The sequence below is a fragment of the Cherax quadricarinatus genome, chromosome 19, assembly GCF_038502225.1.
Source record: "Cherax quadricarinatus isolate ZL_2023a chromosome 19, ASM3850222v1, whole genome shotgun sequence".
Lineage (NCBI taxonomy): Eukaryota > Metazoa > Arthropoda > Malacostraca > Decapoda > Parastacidae > Cherax > Cherax quadricarinatus.
In genome coordinates, this window is record NC_091310.1 from 29,433,558 (window position 1) to 29,456,709 (window position 23,152).

The following is a 23,152-nucleotide window of genomic DNA, read 5'->3' on the forward strand; positions in this document are numbered from 1 at the left end:
CTTTATTGAGGAAACGTTTCGCCACACAGTGGCTTCATCAGTCCATACAAAGGAGAATCTTGAAGAACAGGAGGAGATTCTTCAAGATTCTCCTTTGTATGGACTGATGAAGCCACTGTGTGGCGAAACGTTTCCTCAATAAAGATACCCAAGAGTTGCACATGTGTCTAATTTATCAACATGTCGGTTCTCTGAACCATTCATCTACAAAATGGTCACACTTGTTGAAGGCTTTTGCAAAGTCTGTATATATTACATCTGCATTCTTTTTGTCTTCTAGTGCATCTAGGACCTTGTCGTAGTGATACAGTAGCTGAGACAGACAGGAGCGACCTGTTCTAAACCCATGTTGCCCTGGGTTGTGTAACTGATGGGTATCTTGCTTCTTAGGACCCTTTCAAAGATTTTTATGATATGGGATGTTAGTGCTATCGGTCTTTAGTTCTTTGCTATTGCTTTACTGCCCCCTTTGTGAAGTGGGGCTATGTCTGTTGTTTTTAGTAACTGTGGGACGACCCCCGTGTCCATGCTCCCTCTCCATAAGATGGTAAAAGCTCGTGATAGGGGCTTCTTGCAGTTCTTGATGAACACGGAGTTCCATGAGTCTGGCCCTAGGGCAGAGTGCATGGGCATGTCATTTTCGCCTGTTCGAAGTCATTTGGTGTTCGGATAATATCAGATAGGCTTGTGTTAACCAAATTCTGTGGCTCTCTCATAAAAAATTAATTTTGATCTTTGACTCTCAGTCTGGTTAGCGGCTTGCTAAAAACTGAGTCATATTGGGACTAGAGTAGCTCATTTCCTTGTTGTCATCTGTGTAGGACCCATCTTGTTTAAGTAGGGGCCCAATACTGGATGTTGTTCTCGACTTCGATTTGGCATACGAAAAGAAATACTTTGGGTTTCTTTCGGTTTCATTAATGGCTTTTAGTTCTTCCCGCGATTCCTGACTCCTATAAGATTCCTTTAGCTTAAGTTCGATATTGCTATTTCTCTGACCAGTGGCTCCCTACGCATTTCAGATATATTGGCCTCTTTTAGCCGCTCTGTTATTCTTTTCTTTCGCCTGTAAAGGGAGCGCTTGTCTCTTTCTATTTTACATCTACTCCTTTTTCTTAAAGGAATAAGCCTTGAGCATACATCGAGTGCCACCGAGTTGTCTATTCCACGCACTATTTTGCATGTGGTTATCATGTCTCCCCGATTTCCCTTAACCTTTCTTCGTAGGGCATTCCCCTTAGCTCTGGAACTAACCTTGTTGCAAACCTTTGCACTTTCTCTAATTTCTTAACGTGCTTGACCAGGTGCGGGTTCCAAACTGGTGTTGCATACTCCAGTATGGGCCTGAAATACACGGTGTTAAGTGTCTTGAAAGATTCCTTACTTAGGTATCGGAATGCTTTTCTCAGGTTTGCCAGGCGCCCATATGCTGCAGCAGTTACCTGGTTATGTGCTTCTGGAGACGTGCTCGGTGTTATATTCACCCCAAGATCTTTTTCTTTGAGCGAGGTTTGCAGTCTTTGGCCACCTAGCCTATGCTCTGTCTGCGGTCTTCTTTGCCCTTCCCCGAGAAGCCAGGTGCTGGACCAGGTGTCCAGCCTGTCCAGGTCTTTTTTGTAGTCCTGCCTGATCCTCATCTGATCTAATTCGCCTCATTAACTTCACATCATCTGCGAACAGGGACACTTCTGAGTCTATCCCTTCCATCATGTCATTCACGTATACCAAAAATAGCACTGGTCCTAGGACCGACCTCTGTAGGACCCCGCTCGTCACATGTGCCCATTGTGATACCTCATCGCGTACCATGACTCGTTGTTGCCTCCCTGTCAGGTATTCTCTGATCCATTGCAGTGCCCTTCCCGTTATACGCGCCTGATCCTCACGCTTCTGCACTAATCTCGTGTGAGGAACTGTGTCGAAGGCCTTCTTGCAGTCCAAGAAAGTGTAATAAACCCACCCCTCTCTCTCGTGTCTTCTGTTACTTTATCATAAAACTCCAGAAGGTTTGTGACACAGGATTTGCCTTCCATGAATCCGTGTGTGTACTCACCTAATTGTACTCACCTAACTGTGGTTGCAGGGGTCGAGACTCAGCTCCTGGCCCTGCCTCTTCACTGATCGCTACTAGGTCCTCTCTCTCTGCTCCCTGAGCTTCGTCATACCTCGTCTTAAAACTATGCCTCCGCTACATCACTGGCTAGGCTATTCCACTTCCTGACGACTTTATGCCTGAAGAAATACTTCCTAACATCCCTGTGACTCGTCTGAGTCTTCAGCTTCCAATTGTGACCCCTTGTTTCTGTGTCTCCTCTCTGGAATATCTTGTCTGTCCTCCTTATCTATTCCACGCAGTATTTTGTATGTCGTTATCATGTCTCCCCTCACCCTCCTGTCCTCCAGTGTCGTCAGGCCGATTTCCCTCAACCTTTCTTCGTAGGACATTCTCCTGAGCTCCGGAACTGTACTCACCTAATTGTGGTTGCAGGGGTCGAGACTCAGCTCGTGTGTGTGTGTGTGTGTGTGTGTGTGTGTGTGTGTGTGTGTGTGTGTGTGTGTGTGTGTGTGTGTGTGTGTGTGTGTGTGTGTGTGTGTGTGTGTGTGTGTGTGTGTGTGTGTGTGTGTGTGTGTGTGTGTGTGTGTGTGTGCGTTTAAATACACGTGTATACATATGTAAGTGAATATATGTATATGACTCCATACCCACATACACACACCTAAGCATATTTTATATTTTGCTACACCGAAATTTTATGACTATCCTCCACTATTCATTTTGCGTGCATTGACTGAGAGGAGGCTGGGAATATAGAATATGGGAATACCTTTTTCGGATCGCGAAGCGATCGAAACATCTCGTTTTATACAAAAGAACCATGGAGGCAGCTCAGATGAAAATTCACACACACATGAGCTATTAAATCTCTGCACCAAATTCACCCTAAACCAGCAAATAATAGAGCCTACAAGACGAGAAAATACACTGGACCTCATTTTCACTAACAATGACGATCTGATACGCAATATAACCGTATCAAAGTGTCTTTGATACGGTTATATTGCGGTCAGATCACAATATAATAGAGGTGCAGACATGTATGCACAGGGCTCCTGACCAGCAAAATGTGATCAGTCATGAGAGTGTCTTCACAAAATTAAATTTCAATGACAAAAATATACAATGGGAACAAGTCAACTATATCCTAATTGAAACAAGCTGGGAAGATATCCTAAACAACACAGATCCGAACCTTTGCCTAGAAAAAATAAACTGTGGTTCTTGAGATCTGCTCAAGGCACATTTCATTAAGAAAAAGAGATGTAAACTAGAAAGAGAGAGAGATGCTCCCTATACAGACGAAGGCGAAGTCACAAAGCGGCTGAGAGGGTCCAATATATCTGAAATACGAAGGGAGGCACTGGTCAATGAAATGTTAAATATCGAACTTAAGTTGAAGCAATCTTACAGGAGACAAGAATCGCAGGAAGAACTAAAAGCCGTAAAGGAAATTGAAAAAAAAATAAAAAATACTTCTTCTCTTATGCCAAATCTAAGGGAAAAACAACATCCAGTACTGGGTCCCTGCTTAGGCGGAATGGAACATACACACATGGCAGCCAAGAAATGAGAGAGATACTAAAGTCCCAATATGACCCAGTGTTCAGCAAGCCGCTGCCCAAACTAAGGGTCGACAATCCAAATGAATTCTTTATGAACGAGGCCCAAAATTTGGTTATCTCAAAAATCTCGGATATTATCCTAACACCACAAGACTTCGAAAAGGCACTCTGCCCCAGGCCCAGACTCATGGAACTCCGTGTTCATCAAGGACTGCAAGAAGCCCCTGTCGCGTACCTTCAGCATTCTATGGAGAGGGAGCATGAACACAGGGGTCATCCCACACTCACTAAAAACAACAGATATAGCCCCACTCTATAAAAGTGACAGTAAAGCAATTGCATGCAACTACAGACCGATAACACTAACCTCCCATATCATAAAAATCATTGAAAGGGTTCTTAGAAGCAAGATCGCCAACCACTTAGATACCCATCAATTACACAACCAAGGGCAGCATGGGTTTAGCAGGTCGCTCCTGCCTGTCCTAGCTACTGGTCCAGGTCCTGGATGAGGTAGAGGATAAACAAAATACAGATCTAGTATACACAGACTTTGCAAAAGCTTTCGACAAGTGTGACCACGGTGTAATAGCGCACAAAATGCGGGATAAAGGAATAACAGGAGAAGTTGGTAGATGGATTTATAACTTTCTGAGGCAGCTACGGTGAAAAGCTCTGTTCCACAAGGCACAGTACTCGCTCCCATTTTATTCCTCGTCCTCATATCTGACATAGACAGAGACGTAAGCCATAGCTCCGTGTCTTCCTTTGCTGATGACACCCGGATTGCCGTGATAGTGGACTCCATCGAAAACACCGCGAGACTCCAAGTGGACATCAACCAAATCTTCAAATGGGCCATTCAGAACAATATGAAGTTCAACGAGGAGAAATTTCAACTACTCAGATATGGGAAAACTTGAGGAAATTAATACTACATCAGGGTATACGACAAATTCTAACCATACAATAGAGCGAAATTGTAATGTGAAGGACCTGGTAGTGATGTCAGAGGATCTCGTCTTCAGAGACCGCAACAATGTAACTACCGCATCTGCTAAGAAAATGATAGGAGGGATAATGAGAACCTTCAAAACAAGGGATGCCAAGCACATGATGATTCTCTTCAAATCGCTTGTTCTCTCTAGGCTGGAATACTGCTGTGCACTAACTGCCCCCTTCAAGGCAGGCTAAATTGCTGACCTGGAGAGTATACAAAGAACTTTCACTGCACACATCAGTACGATAAGGCAACTAAATTACTGGGAACGGTTCAAGGCCCTCGATTTGTATTCCCTGGAAGGCAGGCGAGAGAGAGAGAGACATGATAATATACACTTGGAAAATCCTAGAGGGATTAGTACCAAACTTACACACGAAAAGCACTCCCTATGAAAGCAAAAAACTCGGCAGGAGATGCAACATTCCCCACTAAAAAGCAGGGGCGCCACGAGTACACTGAGAGACAACACAGTAATTGTCCGGGTCCCAAGACTGTTCAACTGCCTCCCAGCATACATAAGGGGATTACCAATAGACCTTTGGCTGTCTTCAAGAAAGCAATGGACAGGCACCTAAAGTCAGTACCTGACCAGCCGGGCTGTGGTTCGTACGTCAGTTTGCATGCGGCCAGCAGTGACAGCCAGACTGATCAGACCCTGATCCACCAGGAGGCCTGGTCTCAGACCGAGCCGCGGGGGCGTTGATCCCCGAAACCCTCTCCAGATATGCGCTGGCTGCTGACAAGTATGAGTGACCTGTGGCGCTTGATGTAATGCAAGTGATCTAACTTCAAAATATATATATAAATATATATATATATAATATATATATGTATAAATATATATATAATATATATATGTATAAATATATATATAATATATATGCAATAAGATCACAGTAAACAGGTGATTTCGGAATATGCAAAACAACCACTCTGAAAAAATAGAGAAATTCCAAGCGCTTTCGTGACTACTCACATTATCAAGGAACTATGAAAGTAAAGCATACAAGGAAGCTATATAAGGGGTCAGGCCAGCACCTCACTATCAGATCCCACAACGGTTAAACACCTGACGCGCGCCGACCCAATTTGGATAGGTCCTTTGCACAACTCACCCCACAAACTATTCTACCCAAGAAAATTTAAAAATTATTTGTCCAGTGTATTATTAAATTCTTCCCAAATTCTATTAATTATAAATGGATCTAATTTATATAAACCAAAGAAAATATTCATATTATTGTCAAAACTGCTTTTTATGAAACAAGATTCAATTATATTCCTATCGACCATGGACTTGCTTGATAATATTTTCTCAACTTTTTGAAAATCAATTGGATGGTTAAAATCTCTTACATGAATAAATAGAGCATTGGAGTCTTGTCCAGTTCTAATGCTATATTTATGTTGTTTTAATCTTAGTTCGAGATTTTTACCAGTTTGACCGTAATAAACTTTATCGCAAATTTTACAAGGAATCTTATAGACACATCCATCAGCATTTTGGGGGGAATTCTTTATCAAAAGTTTTTTTACTGTATCAAGATTTTTTAATACAACTTTAATATTAAAAGTCTTAAGAAGAGAAGGCATATCAACCAAGTTTTCATGGTAAGGGAGAACCAACATATTTTTAGTTGAATAAGGCTGGTTGTCCCTTTTTGCATTGTAAAAAGTATTTCTAGCAACTATATATATATATATATATATATATATATATATATATATATATATATATATATATATATATATATATATATATATATATATATATATATATATGTGTGTGTGTGTGTGTGTGTGTGTGTGTGTGTGTGTGTGTCTGTGTGTCTGTGTGTCTGTGTGTGTGTGTGTGTGTGTTAGCTACCATTCTGTCCTAGGCACATGTCGATTAGACACTAGGCCTGCTGTATATGCATGCGTGTGTGTGTGTATGTGTGTGTGTGTGTGTTTGTGTGTGTGTGTGTGTGTATGTGTGGGTGTGTGTGTGTGTGTGTATGTGTGTGTATGTGTGTGTATGTGTGTGTATGTGTGTGTGTGTCTTTGTGTGTGTGTACTCACCTAGTTGTACTCACCTAGTTGAGGTTGCGGGGGTCGAGTCCGAGCTCCTGGCCCCGCCTCTTCACTGATCGCTACTAGGTCACTCTCCCTGAGCCGTGAGCTTTATCGTACCTCTGCTTAAAGCTATGTATGGATCCTGCCTCCACTACATCGCTTCCCAAACTATTCCACTTACTGACTACTCTGTGGCTGAAGAAATACTTCCTAACATCCCTGTGATTCATCTGTGTCTTTAGCTTCCAACTGTGTCCCCTTGTTACTGTGTCCAATCTCTGGAACATCCTGTTTTTGTCCACCTTGTCAATTCCTCTCAGTATTTTGTATGTCGTTATCATGTCCCCCCTATCTCTCCTGTCCTCCAGTGTCGTCAGGTTGATTTCCCTTAACCTCTCCTCGTAGGACATACCTCTTAGCTCTGGGACTAGTCTTGTTGCAAACCTTTGCACTTTCTCTAGTTTCTTTACGTGCTTGGCTAGGTGTGGGTTCCAAACTGGTGCCGCATACTCCAATATGGGCCTAACGTATACGGTGTACAGGGTCCTGAACGATTCCTTATTAAGATGTCGGAATGCTGTTCTGAGGTTTGCTAGGCGCCCATATGCTGCAGCAGTTATTTGGTTGATGTGCGCTTCAGGAGATGTGCCTGGTGTTATACTCACCCCAAGATCTTTTTCCTTGAGTGAGGTTTGTAGTCTCTGACCCCCTAGACTGTACTCCGTCTGCGGCCTTCTTTGCCCTTCCCCAATCTTCATGACTTTGCACTTGGTGGGATTGAACTCCAGGAGCCAATTGCTGGACCAGTTCTGCAGCCTGTCCAGATCCCTTTGTAGTTCTGCCTGGTCTTCGATCGAGTGTATTCTTCTCATCAACTTCACGTCATCTGCAAACAGGGACACCTCAGAGTCTATTCCTTCCGTCATGTCGTTCACAAATACCAGAAACAGCACTGGTCCTAGGACTGACCCCTGCGGGACCCCGCTGGTCACAGGTGCCCACTCTGACACCTCGCCACGTACCATGACTCGCTGCTGTCTTCCTGACAAGTATTCCCTGATCCATTGTAGTGCCTTCCCTGTTATCCCTGCTTGGTCCTCCAGTTTTTGCACCAATCTCTTGTGTGGAACTGTGTCAAACGCCTTCTTGCAGTCCAAGAAAATGCAATCCACCCACCCCTCTCTCTCTTGTCTTACTGCTGTCACCATGTCATAGAACTCCAGTAGGTTTGTGACACAGGATTTCCCGTCCCTGAAACCATGCTGGCTGCTGTTGATGAGATCATTCCTTTCTAGGTGTTCCACCACTCTTCTCCTGATAATCTTCTCCATGATTTTGCATACTATACATGTCAGTGACACTGGTCTGTAGTTTAATGCTTCATGTCTGTCTCCTTTTTTAAAGATTGGGACTACATTTGCTGTCTTCCATGCCTCAGGCAATCTCCCTGTTTCGATAGATGTATTGAATATTGTTGTTAGGGGTACACATAGCGCCTCTGCTCCCTCTCTCAATACCCATGGGGAGATGTTATCTGGCCCCATTGCCTTTGAGGTATCTAGCTCACTCAGAAGCCTCTTCACTTCTTCCTCGGTTGTGTGCACTGTGTCCAGCACTTGGTGGTGTGCCCCACCTCTCCGTCTTTCTGGAGTCCCTTCTGTCTCCTCTGTGAACACTTCTTTGAATCTCTTGTTGAGTTCTTCACATACTTCCCGGTCATTTCCTGTTGTCTCTCCTCCTTCCTTCCTTAGCCTGATTACCTGGTCCTTGACTGTTGTTTTCCTCCTGATGTGGCTGTACAACAGTTTCGGGTCAGATTTGGCTTTCGCTGCTATGTCATTTTCATATTGTCTTTGGGCCTCCCTTCTTATCTGTGCATATTCATTTCTGGCTCTACGACTGTTCTCCTTATTCTCCTGGGTCCTTTGCCTTCTATATTTCTTCCATTCCCTAGCACACTTGGTTTTTGCCTCCCTGCACCTTTGGGTAAACCATGGGCTCATCCTGGCTTTTTCATTACTCCTGTTACCCTTGTGTATGTGTATGTGTTTGTGTGTATGTGTGTGTGTTTGTGTGTATGTTTGTGTGTGTATGTGTGTGTTTATGTGTGTGTTTATGTGTGTGTGTTTATGTGTGTGTGTTTACGTGTGTGTGTTTATGTGTGTATGTGTGTGTTTATGTGTGTATGTGTGTGTGTTTATGTGTATGTATGTGTGTTTATGTGTATGTGTTTATGTGTGTGTGTGTTTATGTGTGTGTGTGTGTGTGTGTGTGTGTGTGTGTGTGTGTGTGTGTGTGTGTGTGTGTGTGTGTGTGTGTGTGTGTGTGTGTGTGTGTGTGTGTGTGTCGTGCCGAATATGTAAAACTGGTCAATTAGCAAGAACTCATTTAAAATTAAGTCCTTTCTAAAATTTCCTCTTATACATTTAAAGATATATTTTTTCATTAATGATAATGTAAAAAACTTTAATTTTGCACCAAAAGAATCTTAGAAAACTTACCTAACCTTATTATAACAAGAACAATTTATTTTAGCCTAACCTAACTAAATATATTTTAGATTTGTTTACAATAATTTAATACTAAACAAACACAGTGAAATATATTTTTTCGTTAGGTTCAGAATGATTTTGGTGAAATTATTGCATACACAAATCTTAGCTTGTCTTATATGGCAAGATGAGCGTTGCTATTTAAGCCAAGATCGCAAGTTCTGCCTATTCGGCACGACATATATATGGAGGTATTGTAAAGTTGGTCATTAAGACTGTAATAGTAAAATAGTAACCCCTAAAATATATATTAAAGTGAACTAAGTGTATATAGACAGTTGTCACATTCGTCTGGAGAGAGGTCAAGTATCTCCCGCCACCAGTCTTAATTACTGTACATTTTATATACTCATACACATATCTTGGCTTATACACCCTGTCGTATTATTGTGCAAGTCTTACCTTGTTATGCTATAGAACAGGCAGCGCCAAAATCACCAAATTATCCATCAAAATCACACTCCTGGCGCCATTGGGTAGTCCCGCTGAAGTATTTTCCACGCGAAATTATATCCACAAGAGAACACACTAAGTTCAACACTCTGAGAGAGAGAGAACAAGCACGGAGACCACCAGCTCAGATCAGTGTTGAATGCAGGATGTAGTGGTGGTGCAAGTGAAAAGAGAGACGCCTTCGCATACACAGAGTTCCGTTTGTATAGTGCTCGACCAACACTGGCAAGGCTCAGCCACCACCAGAGGCCAAACACAACTGCCAGCTGCAGTGGGAAAATTAGTCTCTTGTTGCCATTCCCTCACAGTTCTTTCCATTTTAGTCACGCGCGCGTACCAATTTCTCAGTAACATGCTTCAAGGTTATTTTAAGTTTAGATTCGTGCCGAATAGTTTTGCCTGGTGGCTAAAGCTCTTGCTTCACACGGCGACGTCTGGGTTCGATTCCCAGCGAGGGTAGAAACACTGGGCGTGTTTCTTTGCATCGGTTGTCTGCGTTCACCCATCGACTGATGTGGGTCGCATCCTGGGACAAAACTGACCTAATTTTCCCGAAATGCTCCGCATAACAAGTGGTTTTCTATATAGTAGTATATGTTAATGTCAGCTAGGCCTGTATACCATGTACAGGTACTTGTAGTAAATAAAAAATAGTAGTAGTAGTAGTATATAGAGTTGACAATCAATATTGTTATTTGGGAAATTTGTTTTGTAATGGAGTACATTTAAGGTGTCAGGGTACGTACGCTACAGAAGCTAAATATATTTCAGTAGCTGAGCGAATGAGCAAGGTATCCGTGGCCCTAAATAACCCTGCCCTTAACCTCCCTAACCCAAGAAATCTCTTATGAAGTACATGGGAAAACTTGAAATTTAAATCTAAAGTGAGAGAAGTTATATATTAATCATGTAAACCATATACAGAATTGATTAGAAAATTCCATACCATTTCATACGCCCCTCCCTTCCTTTAACTATTACATACGCCCCTCCCTCCCTCCCTCCCTTTAGATACATACCATGACATACACCAACATTTCCTGCAGATAAATACCAATACAGACACCCCTCCCTTCCTTTAGATAAGCAAAGAAATGCTGTACTTTGCCCTTCCGTCAAAAGCAGTATCACTTCTCAACTTAGATCCCCATCTCCCTCCTCTCACTTCTGCACTCAACACTCCTTCACTTAGATTATCCCTCCTTCCCCCCCCCCCATCCCGCATTCCTGTGCTCAGCGATTTCCTCATTGTCCTACTGAAGTCTCCCAGCTCAGGCTGAAAAAAAAAAACGCAATTGCAACTTGTATATCTAATACCAATTCAGAGTCATGCACCTATATATCTGTTATATCTGTGTGACTGATGGGTAAATGTTATACCCCTTCCAGTAATTTTCTGTTATTACACACACACACTTTTTAAATTGCACCAAAGTGGTTGTGTCACTTCCCTTTTATATCCTACCTCATTCCCCTTCACACCCTTTTCCCATATTTCTATCCTTACCCATCCTTCTTCCTTACCCTTCTTATCAAAGTTAAGTTAAGCTCAGGCTGACAAGATATCGACACTGTATGTGACCCATTCTATATTGATCATAAAAAAAGCATACCTAGCTTTTGCCCCCATTTTGTAACTATCATACAGAATAAGGCAGCAGACCCACTGCTGATCAATCAAATTTTGCTAAATAAAAAAAAACTTGCACTCAACTTCCAACTAGACACAGCTCTTATACCTTTCTCTCCACCTGCACTCAGCACTCACCCACGTACTCAGCATTCTCTTTTAGTTAGGCACACGCCTCGCTCGCCTCCTTCCTCATTGTTCACCCTCACACTGAACACACTTCCTCCCTCATTGCACACTCTTACCCAGAACTAACATTAACTCAGGGCTCAGCACTAGCCCTCAGTTATGACTATTGCTGAAATAATATAAAATTTACCAGTTAGAAAACTGTTAATTGTATCAGTAATGACATAAAATCATGTAAATTTAATACACCAATTAGAGATTAATGTTATACACCAAATATAAAAACCATAATAACATAACCATAGCAAACACATAAATTAGAAAACCAGTCAACACCAATTAGAATACCATGTCATATACACCAGTTAGGAAATCATGTTCAATAAAATAATTAGAGAATCATGGTAAACACCAATTAAAAAAAATATTAGAAACTTGTATACACAAATTAGAAAAACCTGTTAGGTGACACCAACTGGAAAATCACGCTACATACGCTACTATAGAAATAACATCCTCTTATTTCTACAAACGTTTAACAGCGTCTGCAAAATTCTGTAATAATTCCCCCAAAATGTATTAATAATCAGAACCTTTACGAATTTTAATAAACAGTATGCACGAAATGGTGCTAAAATGCATGAGCCTTTAATTTTTTCAAATACATGTCCCATTAATATCTTGGAGAGTAATCTGCAGTTACGTTACCTGGGACGTCCTTGCTGATGTAATTGTCTGCCAGCTCCATGACATGGTCCTGCAGGGTGTCCGTAATTCCACGGATTTTAGCCAACATCATTATGGCTGCTGCTGACGAACTGGGGTGTTGATGGAACTCAATATTACAAGGGTAGGTGAGTTAGCTGTTCCCACGATACTATCCACTTTGGCGCAAGTTCTCAGAAACAATTGTTTAAGAAGAGATCACGATGTTAATGAGACAGTCAAGAATATATTCACCAATAACCGTATGAGGATGTGTTATCAGCACCACCTTGTCAAAAATATCACTGCCGGAGCTACGATCATTCATTGTTTCACTGGAAGCAGTAAATCACTGTCGAATTCTGCAGTCTTCGTTTTTCTTTAATATGCTCTAAAATATCAGGAAAAATGTACAGATTAGTGAAAAAAGATACAGTTTATAAGCTCACACAGAAACTAGGTTTACAACCACCTAGTATTTATACTTTGACAACGTTTTACAAAATTTCGAAAATCAGTCAAATGGATTCTTGTTGCGTCCACTTTCAGCTCACCACACTGCGTTAGCTTGTCGCGAGACTGGCTTGTAATATATCCACAAAGAGGTGACCGTCTATATCAAGATTTACTGCAAACCTAAGAAAACAAACTACTCATTAACACTTAAGTTTTTTAAACACAAATATATGAAAAACGCATCAATTATGCGTCACTTCGCGAGTGAGATCCCCAACTGGCTACTAGAGAACATCCCTCATGAATTTTATGAATAGATCAAGTCTAAAGGTGACCAATTACCTTTTTTATTAATCTCAGTCGCTATCGCGATGCTGAGATACAGCAAAAGTCTCCTGTGACTGTAGCACTTCTGCTATTAATATAATAGTCTATAAAATGTATTCACATTTCAGCGATTTGATATGGTCTCGCTTATACATATGTAAAAAAAAAAACTTAATAAGGTTTAAATGTTTGCAAATTGCAACAAATTTAACAAAGTTATTATAACTTTTACTAATATGGAAGGACGCATGCTTATGCATCAATTTTGATTCCGATAAGTAAACAGTAGCTGTGACATTTACGGAGCGGACAATATACATATTTTAATTTTTAAAGGGGTGAGCCGGTAAGCCAGCGAAAGGCTTCGGTCAAGTGACCAAAAACTCCAGCTGCGGGTCATCATATGACTAAGACCCACGTCAGGAAACACTTGTCCTGTTTCCAGATGAGTCTTATCTAACTTTATTTACAAAGCACTCTGACCGCGTATGTCACGCAGCGCTCATAGAAGTAAATAAATAAATACAAAAAAAAAAGATGAACGATACGGGCATCAACTCTGGGTAAATCCTCTTTTATAATAACGACAGAAGTCCTTAGCGTGTATAGCTTCTGTAAGCCTAGGCTGTATCTCGGTAATCACCCAACCAGTTGCTAGTCTAAAATAATGTACAGAGTGATGAAGTATTATCATGGGGAGAAGCTAAACCCGTAATGGGAGGTAATCAAGCTCGATTTCAGGAAGGGGAAGGTAGCTAAAACTCCTTGGATCAAGAACCTTCACAAGCTTCTGTATGCAATAATTTGTTAGGTTTATGGACTATTGACTACACGTGAACCATAAGACCGTAATTCGTATGTACACTATCATGAAAAATACTTTGAACTCCTAAAAAATGCACTAAAACAAATTCTCATCGAATATACACAAACCGATATGCACATCTAAGTATTGTTACATTAAGTATATATACTCTTGAGAAATACTGTACATCTCTCATATATACTCAAATACCTCTCTCGGTGTTACCTTAATGGGAAGCGAATATCATCCCCGTGTGATGTGTATATAGATTATGGTAATTTCCTGTTATAATTACGCTGGTGGATGACAAGTGTTGGAAGAACTATTCTAGGTAAGAGATAAGGCCTAGTTTCCTTGGTCTCCTTCATGAATCCAACCCAATTACCGTCCATTCCCTAAATTTTGTGTACACACACACATCCACGCTCCATAATTAATACCCTGGCTCCATCTTCTCTTCCTCTGCAAAATCATGCCCTGAAGCTCTGTTCTCTACTAGTTCCACATAACGTACACTTGCTAGAATATCTTGCTGTGATCGTGATTTGACTTACTATTTAGGAATTATGTAGCTGCCTTCGACACTCTCACGTGTTGCAAGATTAGTGATTATTACTCAAAGTCTAGATATTCAGTTTTTTAATTCAGAATAATTTACGCATGCACACGCACACGAGTATGATGCACAAGCACTCACATATACAATACTCATATGTCCTCTGGAATGGGTGAAACAAATAAATCCAGCAAAAAAAAAAAAAAAAAAAAAGTTGCCGGTTTGGGACCGGGACCCGGGGGCGTTGGCCATCGACAACTTCCTTCAGCTATTCTTCAGGTATTTTAATCAATCAGTGGAAAAATTAGCGATAAAATGAAACGTCTGAGTTGCTTTAAACACTGGGTCTCTAAAAAATATTTGTTTCTGTTTTCACAAATCAAGGTTAAGTCACGTCAATTTCGTATACCTGACTGATCATAAGCAATGAGACTGATGAATGTGCTGTGTTACTTCTATTGATTAGCACTTTTAAGTCGTCTTTAAATATCATTTATTAATCTATATGTAATACGTAAAATGATTCATTTCTCAATATAAATTACTTATATGAACTATATCTTTAAATGTGACTAATCTAAATAAATATACAAATAAGCACTTGTTTGATACTGTCAATTTTGCCAAGCATGGTAATGTAGGTAGAACTGAGGTCACTAGCAACTTGTTTCAAACACATGGACCATCTATGACGTCTCATTGATCTAATTTATTGTTATTTTATTGACAAGAAAGTGCTTAATCCGAATGTTTCATACAGCGGGAGAAAGTCATCAAAGAGCAAAAAGGAAAGTCAAAGTTAGTGTAGTAAGCCAGTTTTGTATAAGAAATTATGCTGAGAAACTGTGTTGAAGGCGAGACTGTCTAAGAGGAGAAAAGGCAGGTGTCCGGGGGTCCTTTAATAAACGGAACAATCGATCAGAACCACTAGGCTGTCAAAGAGTCGGCAAATTTCAAAGAGATGTAGGTGTTATTGTCTCTTCATAATGTGCTCAGTAGTGTAGAATGAACCTAGGTTAGATTCTCTGGCCTGGCGAAATGTATTTCAAGGTCTCCTTACACATAAGAAAGAGGGAGCACCTATTGTCCCTGTTTACCTAGCAGTTAGTTGGTACCTGGATATTAGCTGACTGATGTGGGTGGCATCCCTTACTTTAAATGGCATAAACACACAGATACCTACTATCAAAATTTTGCTACTTCCAACAGACACTGGAGTTTCTGAATCAAAGGATCACAATGTTTTCATACACAGGACATGACGTTTCAGAATGACTGGATCTTTCTAAAACTTACCTCCCCCCCTCCCCCGGATACGACCCATAACAGTTAGCTAGCACAGGGGTATCTATTTTTACTACTAGGTGGGCAGGGGCAGTAGAGGTGTAACGAAGCCCCCCTATATTTCTACTAGCTCAGAGAATCGAACCCAGGACCTTGCGAGTGTGAGTCTAATACTTTCACCAATTAGTTATACTGCATCCATAGTGACAACCTGGATCCAGTTTGGAATGGAATGGGGGGAGATTATACTTTAGATACAGATGGATGTTGAAATATACTGAGGTAGACTGCTTGGTTTTAAGACTATCGACTACATGAGGATCATTAAGATTGGGTGCCACCTTTACGTCACAAGTCTAGGATACTTCAATACCTAAAACAGAAGATACTATTCGAATTATTAACCCGGAGGGTTAGTAACGCTTGAAATCTAGTATGGCACTTCCACTGGAGTCGTACGATCCTCTCTTCCAAGGTAACACCTAAGTACCTACATGCTGCTAGGTGAACCTGGACGAGGATTTCGGGGGTCAACCCCCCCCCGCGGCCCGGTCTGAGACCAGACGTCATGGTGGATCAGGGTCTGATAACCAGGTTGCTACTGCTGGCCGCACGTAAACCGATGCACGAACCACAGCTCGGCTGATGAGGTACTGACTTTAGATGCCTGTCCAGCGCCTTCTTGAAAACAGCCAGGGGTCTATTGGTAATCCCCCTTACGTATGCTGGGAGGCAGTTGAACAGTCTTGGGCCCCTGACACTTATTGTGTTGTCTCTAAGTGTACTGGTGGTGTTTGAAAACATACCCAAAGTTTTCACTCATCCAGGGATCGAGCACGAGTCCTTCGGATGAAAACCGAAGACGCTATCGTTTAAGTCACGAGTCAGTATACATCCCTCGGTGTATATACAATGTTTCTCAAAGTGTGTACAAATCGAGAGATACGCCATTCAAAATAAACAGTGTGAAGTAGAATTACTCCCAGCTTGTAAATGTTTAAAAAATAAAAATAAACGAAACCTCATCCTGAGTGCCACTGTGGCCTTGTCTTCTATTAGGGATGTGTAATAACGTTCAATTAATTCGAAAATCAATTTCCTGCATGGGTATAATTATATTCAAACGATAAATCTTTGATTTATTAATACATTCATGTGAAAGAGCTTAAAAGATAAAGAAATAATACGGTGCCTGAAGACGGGGAGGCAAGTTAGTTTGTTACATCAAACCTTCACTAACATCACGGTACCTCCCCCCTCGTGAAGGGAATAAATCTTAAAGAAAAAAGTATGATGATAATATATTCGTCAGGGATAGTGCCCTGGCACGGGTATTTTCCATAGTCTCATCACTGGCTCCCGAGGGAGTGTAGGAGTTTGTACAACCCTATGGTGAATAAAAAAAAACACTGGTTGCAAAGAACTCTTTTAATACAACGTTTTACTGACAATAAGTGTCAGGGGCCCAAGACTGTTCAACTGCCTCCCAGAATACATAAGGGGGATTACCAATGGACCCCTGGCTGCCTTCAAGCAGGCACTGGACAAGCACCTAAAGTCGGTACCTGACCAGCCGGGCTGTGGCTCGTACGTTGGATTGCGTCCAGTCAGCAGTAACAGCCTGGTTGATCAGGCCCTGATCCACGAGGCCTAGTCACAGACCGGGCCGCGGGGGCGTTGACCCCCGGAACTCTCTCCAGGTAAGACTTGGCTTAATGAAGCCCATCTCTGGACGAAACGTTGTTTAAAAGGCTAATGTCAATTTCCATTTGTCGTCTTTCACCATTGTCTACCTACCAGCCCTATGGCTGGGGTAAACCTATGGCAAAGACCTAGTAAGGATTATGTGCAAGTCTGTTATGTAAGTTGATACAACCAGTCATCTTTTATTTTCACTTTCACTGACGTGGCTGAGAAAACTCGCATAACTTGCACACCCTGTAGAGGAAATCAAATTTTGTCCAACGAGGTGGACATCTTAAACTCCTTGATCAAGAAACCTTTGCCAGCATCAAAGTACTCCTCGTTAAGGGGAATAAATCTCAAGAAAAAAGGGGGGAAGTATAGGTTCGTGTAAGGTGATGCCGAGACAGACCAGTTCTCTCTTATTTTGTGTTCACTTTCACTGACGTGGCTGGGGGCACTCACATATCCCTTATGCTAATATAACACTCCATGTAGAACTGAATTCATTCCGCTGTTGCCCTCACAAACACATTTGTTATATATATATATAAAAACTCACTAGAATGATCCTCATACAACTTTATATAGTTTCTCTTAGTAAAAGTGCTGAGGAGAAGTCAATATTATTCCCCAGTGCATGGGTTGTACGAATGAAATAAGTCACCTGTAGTTGACACAAGCGCTTGTCTCCCAGACAGCTCATCACAAACACACAGGAAGCTCTACCCGTTGGTACACACATGAGTCAAGGACGATAGTAAGAGCCAAAAATAAGAGCTCTTCTGCCGTAGTGAGCCCAGCAGTGTGGCAGAAAGACTGCTGGCAGCCACGCATGATTTTAAGCGAGAGGCTGCAGCTGTGAGCAGCGCCAGGTTCAAACACTGTTGCTCTTGGTTGCCGGTGACATGAATATGATACACCAAGAGGTGTATGTCTCTCAGCGTATATACGTTGATATTTTACCTTAATCCCTGTTTTAGGTATTAAAGTATTCTTTGCTGGTGATGTACAGGTTACGTTCAGCCATAATGACCTTCGTTTAGTCGACAAGCTTTAAGCCCTATTAACCAACCTACCTGTGTGGAGAGACAGGAGGGATTAGGAAACGCTCGCTAGTTAATTCAGTTAGCGAGTATTACTTAATTAAATTAAGAAATGCGTCATTAGGTTCCATCAACATGAGTGCAACAAACTGCCAAGTAAGAGATAAGATATTGTTGTGATTTTTAACCCAAAGTATTAGTCACTCAGGATAGCCCAATAAAGTCAGTGTTATCGGGGACTGTCTTATTTCCAATGAGTCCTTCTACCCCAGGATGCGACCCAGGACAATCGTCTGACGCTCAGGTACCTACTTACTGCTAAGTGAACAGGATCGAGAGTAAAGAAACATGATTAACGTGAAGGGATCGATTCCTTTTCTTCTAAATATTATTATTGGTTAATTGATTAATGGAATTCAAATCATGTCGACAACACGAGGGTCATTAAGGCTGCTTGTAACATCTTCACCATCAAACAAAAATAACTTAAGTCCTAAAATAAGAATTAAAGTAAATTCAGAATATATACGCTGAGAATAATACACTTCTCGGGATATATATATATTCTATGTATGTTATTATTTTTATTATTAAAAATTACGCAGAAGCGCTAAATCCGTAGGAGGTTATACAGCGCCTCGAGAATGAAGCGATCAGACTTGGTTCAAGGAATAGAGGTAGCTCCATTTCCTTCGATCAAGAGCCCTTCACCAGTATGAAAACAGCAACCTCCTTGAAAGGGTGGGTGGGACCGACACACTGCTTGGTACAGGTTGGGAGGAACTGCTGAAGAATTCCTTACCTCTGATGTTTCTAGAAAAATTTTCAACGTTTCTGCCTCTGAATACAATGTGCTAAGTCACTCGGTAGATGTGAATAGTAACTGAATGGGTGATTTGGGATTGTTACTGGATGGGTGACCTTGGATAGTAACTGTATGGGTGACCCTGGATAGTAATTGGATGAGTTACTTCATAGAGCCTTCCTCTTGCATAGACAATCCAATTAAGAGCTTAGCCTGTCCCCCTGCAGGATAAAAAAAAATAATAATATACTACCTCTAATGTAATCATGTTATGTGGCAAAATCATAAGTCATACAGTAGCATGGGTGGGTGGAGGTTCTATTCGTAAGTGTGGGAGTGCAGTTTCCCAAGCCCAACAGTGGCTCAACAGTGGTGGGAAGAAGAAATCAAAATCCCAGTCGTGGTTTAGGGGAAAGCAAGTGTTGCCAGGAGTTAAGGAGTTGCTGAGAGAGTACTGAAAAATAGACTGTAAAAGAAATACCTCGGCACGAAATTGAGTGGTTGTGACTAGCTGATTGAATTGGCAGAGTCTGCTTGTTCGATAAGGTAAGATTTGTTCAGATATTTAACCCGGAGAGAAAGAGTAGATTTTGCCACCGAAGTGACTAGTTTATTGTGCACCCCATATCCATCCTGTGGACGGTAGCGCGAGAGCATATGGATACACAAAAGGCCTAGGAACTAGGCCCCAAAGGGTTAACAGGAATACATATGGATTTATATCTACATATCTATAGTTCACTTATCTGTTACAAGCAAATTTAGGAAATTTGCTTAGTATATCTGGTATCTTATTTTCATTAATAAGATATCTTGACATGTCACATAGGTTATTATACTGTCTGTCTCTGTATTCCTCAATAAGTGGACAATTAAGCACAGTGTTCAAGAGAGTGACCATATGCCTGATCACATAATTTACATTTAGTTTGATCTTCATCTGTGCGTCTCCCAAACTGCCAGAAGTACTTGTAACCAAGCCTAAGCCTGGCCACTACATCAGTCAGCCTGTTCACATTGCACGTTGCTCCATAAACATACTTATCTACTTTCATGTTATCATAGTGGGTTATATATAGATCTACTCAGGCTTCTAACTGCATTCCTATAACAATTATTTTCGTTATTTACTTCTCTCCTAATATTATTCCTAATGCTAGACACAGTTATACCAAAGTTATATTCTACATTCTCCTTCTGGGTACTCTTCTTGGCTAACATATCAACTTTATCATGAAGGAGTAATCCAATGTGTGATGGGATCCATAGCAATTGTACATTAATTCCTTTGTCCCTAATTTTTGAGTATCTATACCTGGCTTCTCCAATGAACATGTTGATGGAGTCATTATATGAGCCAAGAGCCTTCAATAATGACATAGAATCAGTAATGATGATAGAGTCAAGCTCAGTGTCATAGGTTAGCTTTAGCGCCATTAGGATTGCAAACAATTCAGTTTGCAGTGTAGACGCCCAGTTGTTAATTCTTATGCCTAACTCTGTAATCTTTTGACTACCGCCCACAGGATGGGTATGGGGTGCATAATAAACATAGTAAACTAAACTAACTCAACAAATTTATTATCGTTCGTCACCCATGATAACCCAAGAAAGTCTATGCGTCATCGAGGACTGTCTTATTTCCATTGTGGTCCTTCAATCTTGTCTCCCAGGATACGACCCACATCAGTCGACTAACATCCGGGTACCTACTGATTGCTAGGTGAACAAGGACATAATCGAAGTTGTATACAAAGGACGACGGGATGAGGGAAATCAAATTTCTGGATGGCTTGTAACCGACTTGGGGAGGTGGAGACAACCACGAATAAAAAGGCAGACATGTCGCAGCGAGATTTTCATGTACTCTACTGTAAAATACTGGCTAACTCTAGTAAGCATACTTAGATTATTCTTTCTGGAAAAACAGCTGCATTCCCAACACCATCGAGAGATTTCGAGCCATCACTGTACATGGTTATAGCATGAGAATGAGTCATAATATTCAAGAGTGAGTATATGGTTGCAGTATTATTATTATTATAATCAAGGGGAAGCGCTAAACCCGGAGGATTATACAGCGCCTGGGGGGGGGGATGTGGAAGGCATTCAGGCTTAATTCGGGGAACTGGAGCACAGATCCAATTTCCCTAATCAAGAGCCCCTCACCAACATCAAGGAACCTTCCTTGAGGGGTATGGTTGCAGTAGGCAAGTGACGTTTTGGGCTTGGAAGCCGAGTGGAATGGGATCTTCGGAACCTTCCAAAGAGGGATGGAAAAGCAAGGGGATGTAAATTAAGGAATAGCATTAGAACGCAAATACAGAAGAGAAAGGGATGTAATAAATGGGGAGGCTTAGCTCTTCTTTTTTATAATAATAAATGGGGTAATAATGAAATAAATCAGCCTTATTTATATCCAAAATTGCTCTAATATTATAATCACAACTAAGCACTAAAACCACAAGGGTCATACAGCGATACTTGTTCTATATGTGGAAGGATCATGAAGATCATGGAAGCGGATAAAATGGTAAGAGACAATGGGTATAGAGTCGATCTTGTAAAGACGGGGCATTTGACTCTTTATAAGTTCTTGACGGGAAATACACAAATAATCCGCTCATAGAAGAGGAAAGCTTAGGACGACGTTTTAGTCCGACTTGGATCATTTACAAAGAGTGAGGCGGACAGTATACAGAGGCCAGGGGAGGGAGCGCAAAGGACGGGACCAAGAGTGGTAGAAATAGTAGTAGTGGTAGTGGTAAGGCTGGTAGTGAAGTAGTAGTAGGAAGAGTAGTTTAGTGACACAATAGGAAGGGGGATGAAGGGAGGCAATAGTAATAGAAATGGAGTGGGATCAAGGGTTTAGAAAGAGTGGGAAAGGAGAGGAATTTAGTTCATCTACTTTTGATAAGATCAGGGTTCAGTGGAGGCAAAGCAGTTGGTATATCAGTCCCCAAGGCATATACTGACGTTTTCAACAAGTTCCGCAACAACCACTCCAGAGACAGAGGTTTTTTAGTGCCAGAAAGGAAAAAAAAGCTAGCAAAAAATGACAGAAATCGTACACCAACTAAAATCACTTCTGGAGCAGAGGCACAGTCAATGGCCTCCACTCCAAAACAACAGATAATAGTGCCAGCAAGCTAAGCTTCCCCACATACCATCAATACGACATTTATCTTTGCAAATATACAGGGTCTAAAGCCACCACCAACAAAATACGTTTCATCAGTAAATTGCTCACAGAGTCAAACGCAATGTTTGCGGCTTTCATAGAGACCCCTGGAGTTTACCGGGAGAAGGTTTAGGGGGTCAACGCCCCCGCGGCCCGGTCTGAGACCAGGCATCATGGTGGATCAGGGTCTGATCAACCAGGCTGTTACTGCTGGCCGCACGCAAGCTGACGTACGAACCACAGCCCGGTTGGTCAGGTACTGACTTAGGTGCCTGTCCAGTGCCTTCTTGAAGACAGCCAGAGGACTATTGGTAATCCTCCTTATGTATGCTGGGAGGCAATTGAACAGTCTTGGGCCCCGGACACTTAGTGTGTTCTCTCAGCATACTCGTGGCACCCCTGCTTTTCATCTGTGGAATGTTGCATCTCCTGCCGAGTCTTTTGCTTTCATATGGAGTGATTTTCGTGTGCAGGTTTGGTACCAATCCCTTCAGGACCTTCCAAGTGTATATTATCATGTATCTCTCTCGCCTGCGTTCAATGGAATATAGATCAAGGACCTTCAACCATTCTCAGTAGTTTAGGTGCCTTATCGCATTTGTGTGTGCTGTGAAAGTTCTTTGTACACTCTCCGGGTCTGCAACAAAGAATCACTTTAACAACGTAAAGTGTAAACAGGCATCAAAAGGGGGTTCGCCTATGTGTCAGTCGTTCATATGCTCAGAACTACTGAACACCTCAAATGATGTAGTTGAAGTTTTGGTAGTAAGATCGAAAACCAAAACCTTGTCATTATGGCCGTATCGAAGCCCCCGGATGCAACTTCCCAACAATTCCAGGAACAGCTTTTGAAAATTCTGG

At 41.5% G+C, this 23,152-nt stretch overlaps 2 protein-coding genes across 3 annotated transcripts in view; both read right to left on the reverse strand.

The window, feature by feature from the left end:
- The window catches only part of LOC128688273 (uncharacterized), a 61,031-nt gene extending 42,958 nt beyond the window's left edge, over positions 1-18,073 (reverse strand). The window contains exons 1-2 of one of the 2 annotated variants that reach the window (XM_053776009.2): positions 18,003-18,073; positions 12,152-12,539 (exon numbers count right to left, since the gene is read on the reverse strand). In XM_053776009.2, coding sequence (XP_053631984.1) covers positions 12,152-12,242 — 91 coding nt within the window. In that variant the 5' untranslated portion in view covers positions 12,243-12,539; positions 18,003-18,073. Of the gene's footprint in view, positions 1-9,633; positions 9,955-12,151; positions 12,540-18,002 lie in introns of those variants that run through there. The other variant, XM_053776011.2, reaches the window with a different exon arrangement.
- LOC138852929 (sorbitol dehydrogenase-like) overlaps positions 1-23,152 on the reverse strand; it is a 614,649-nt gene that overhangs the window by 200,348 nt on the left and 391,149 nt on the right. The gene's annotated exons all lie outside the window — the stretch shown is intronic.